The sequence below is a fragment of the Mangifera indica genome, chromosome 20 (assembly GCF_011075055.1).
Source record: "Mangifera indica cultivar Alphonso chromosome 20, CATAS_Mindica_2.1, whole genome shotgun sequence".
NCBI lineage: Eukaryota > Viridiplantae > Streptophyta > Magnoliopsida > Sapindales > Anacardiaceae > Mangifera > Mangifera indica.
Window position 1 is genome coordinate 6,634,949 of NC_058156.1, and position 2,677 is coordinate 6,637,625.

The 2,677-nt window shown below is 32.7% G+C and overlaps 1 protein-coding gene across 1 annotated transcript; it reads right to left on the bottom strand.

Annotated features, from left to right (window-relative positions):
• Positions 1–1,489: 1,489 nt before the first annotated feature.
• On the bottom strand, positions 1,490–2,394 carry LOC123204815 (ethylene-responsive transcription factor ERF039-like). Its single transcript, XM_044621617.1, has one exon. It carries the CDS (start codon positions 2,341–2,343, stop codon positions 1,657–1,659), a length of 687 nt encoding a protein of 228 aa, XP_044477552.1. The 5' UTR covers positions 2,344–2,394; the 3' UTR covers positions 1,490–1,656.
• Between the last annotated feature and the right edge of the window lie 283 nt (positions 2,395–2,677).

A 2,677-nucleotide genomic window follows, 5' to 3' on the forward strand; every position in this document is an offset into this window, starting at 1 on the left:
AGTTATGATTTTGCAAAAATTTTTGTTTTTGGCATAGTGATTTCATGAGAAAAACGACAACGGAGAAATGTGAAGGAGTGTTTATATATGGCGGCGTTTTTTTTCAATTCTTAATACTTGGGTATATTGTTTTTTCCTTTATAGATTTGGGTAATTTTATTTCATGCACAATATTTTTGGGTGTTTAATTTAATTTCACTTGTATATATAATTACATTCTAGTTTCCTCTTAACTTTAGCTGCAAACGTATGCGAAGTACTTGTGAGTTAATGTGGAGTAATTTTTACCATTTCTTTGTTTATTATTGGCCAAAAGACATATTCCTATTAAGGTTACAATGAAAACACAAAGTTTTATCCTCTAACTTTTAAAAACCTAAATACCCACTTATGAGACAATTTTTATTAAAAATCTTACTTAAGATACTGTCATTTAACAAAAAAATTTTAAAAACTAAACTTTTATCACATTTCTCCCCCTCAAATTGAAAACTCATAATTTTCTTCCCAAATTTTCTTTCAAAATTTGAAAAGTGGCAATTTCCCCCTAGGTTTTTTCTCTTTTCTCTAGCGATGATCCACCATCTTTTGGCCTCTCTCCATCTCTTCTTTGACCACAAATTGAAGAAAATCGTATGAAAATATAGAGAAAAGTTGTCTGAAAATCCAGATATATCCTCTAGACACATTATTGTCCAAATGAAGAGTCACTCGTCAATGCTTCGTTTTGATGATGAAGGCATCATTTGGACGATGACACCTTCATCGTCTAGATAAATCGTCTGGATTGGTCCAATCTAGACGATGTTGTGACTTAGGGAAAGATGGTTAAACTTTCCTTTATGGATTATGGTTGAAAGCACTGTCGCTGGTGGCTTAAGTGTAGAGGAAGAAAACCCTAAGTTTTGGGGGTTGAAAGAATATTATTTTTCAAAATTTGAAAACTTTAGATAAAGATAAAATTATTACTTTTTAAAACTTAGAGAGAAAATATAATGAATTTTATGTTTTTAGATTTTTAGATTTTTTTTATTAAATGATATTTTATTCTTAATTTTAATTAAGTTTTTTAACAAATTTTTTTTCATTAATAGGTATTTAAATTTTTAAAAATTAAAAAAAAAAAAGAGATTATTTTGTGATTTCCCTCAACCTTGGGTGGGCACAAGTCTTCTGGCTTTTATTATTTAGATGTCCCCCTAACCGAAGAAAAACCTTATCGCCTCGCTAATGCGGTTGCAAGATGTTCGAAAATACCTCTCAAGTCGGTTAATAAAGTGGTCATTAATTCATATATCATGATTAAGTGGACAGAAAAAGGACAAATATGTAACGACACATACCATTGTGTCATTGGACGCGATTTAACCACGGCAAAATGTAAACTCTCCGAAACTTGTTTAATTAATTATCAGCTGCTGACATATTAAATTGAGTATCAGATCCTTGAAAGACAAGTAAACTATAATTAAACCTAAAACTTATTAAATTGGACATAAATGTACGTTCATTTCAAATATTGAACTTAAAAAGAATTACTTTGTACATAAACTCTTGAACGGTAGTTAAGCTCCAGAAGTTGGGCATAACTTTTGGGTAAATCCTAAGACATCCAATAACTTAATTATTGACTTGATTTGACTAAAGATGAACTAGTTAGTTCCACAAGAAAGGCTCCTGTTCATACCAGAGTCCAGAATCAGCAGCTTGCCACACAACAAAGTCCCAAAACTCATCAATATGATGAATTCCATCGAGTGAGAGATCGGGAAGATCAAAGAATGCATCGTCGTGGTTATTATTATTATAGAATGGAGAGTTTGAGGATTCTTGAGAAGCAACAGTACTTGCTGGGGAGTGTGGATGTTCGAGTTGATGAGTTACAGCGTAGCTTTGAGAAGCTGCTTTAGCAGCTGCAACTTGTATGTCCTTGGGAGATGAAGAGGCCGGACGGGGCAGTTGATGAATTAACTCTGGGAAATTGAGGTGAGCAGAGTGGCCTTTAATTGTAAGAGCGGCAACATCATGAGCTCGAGCGGCCATTTCAGGAGTTGCATAAGTCCCTAGCCAAATTCTCGATTTTTTCCCCGGCTCTCTTATTTCTGAAACCCATCTCCCCCATTGACGCATTCTTACTCCTCTATAAGTTGGATGGTTCCCATCATTAACCACTCTTCTTCTGCTTTCATTATCTCTACCACTGGTTTTAGAGGTCTTCTGGGACCTGAATTGTGTTAATGAAGAAGAAGAAGAAGAAGAAGAAGAAGAAGAAGAAGTAGAGGAAGACGAAGAAGGAGAGATTGTGGGTTGGGCTTCACATTCAACATTGATTGAAGGCTCCATTGAGGTTTCTTGCTTTTGGAGATGGTGTGAGATGATAAAATGCTAGGAGTTGAGATCCTTTATATTTTGTTAAAAAGTTAATTAAAGAGGGTGGGCCTGTTGAGGGGATTCTTCATCTAAACCAGTTTTCTAAAACTAAACCGGTAAGTCGGTTCGATAAACTATAAACCAATCAATACTTTAATTTAATTTTATAATTTAATTTGATTTATATATAGATATTAATTTATTTAAATTTAATCAAATTTGATAAATTTATTAAATTAAAAAAATTATTTAAAATCAACTAACTAAGTTCACATAATATGATATAATTTTTGTTTTATCAAAATTT

Bases quoted from the DNA above. Each gene is read 5' to 3' on its own strand.
- LOC123204815 (XM_044621617.1), bottom strand. From the start codon at position 2,343: ATGGAGCCTTCAATCAATGTTGAATGTGAAGCCCAACCCACAATCTCT.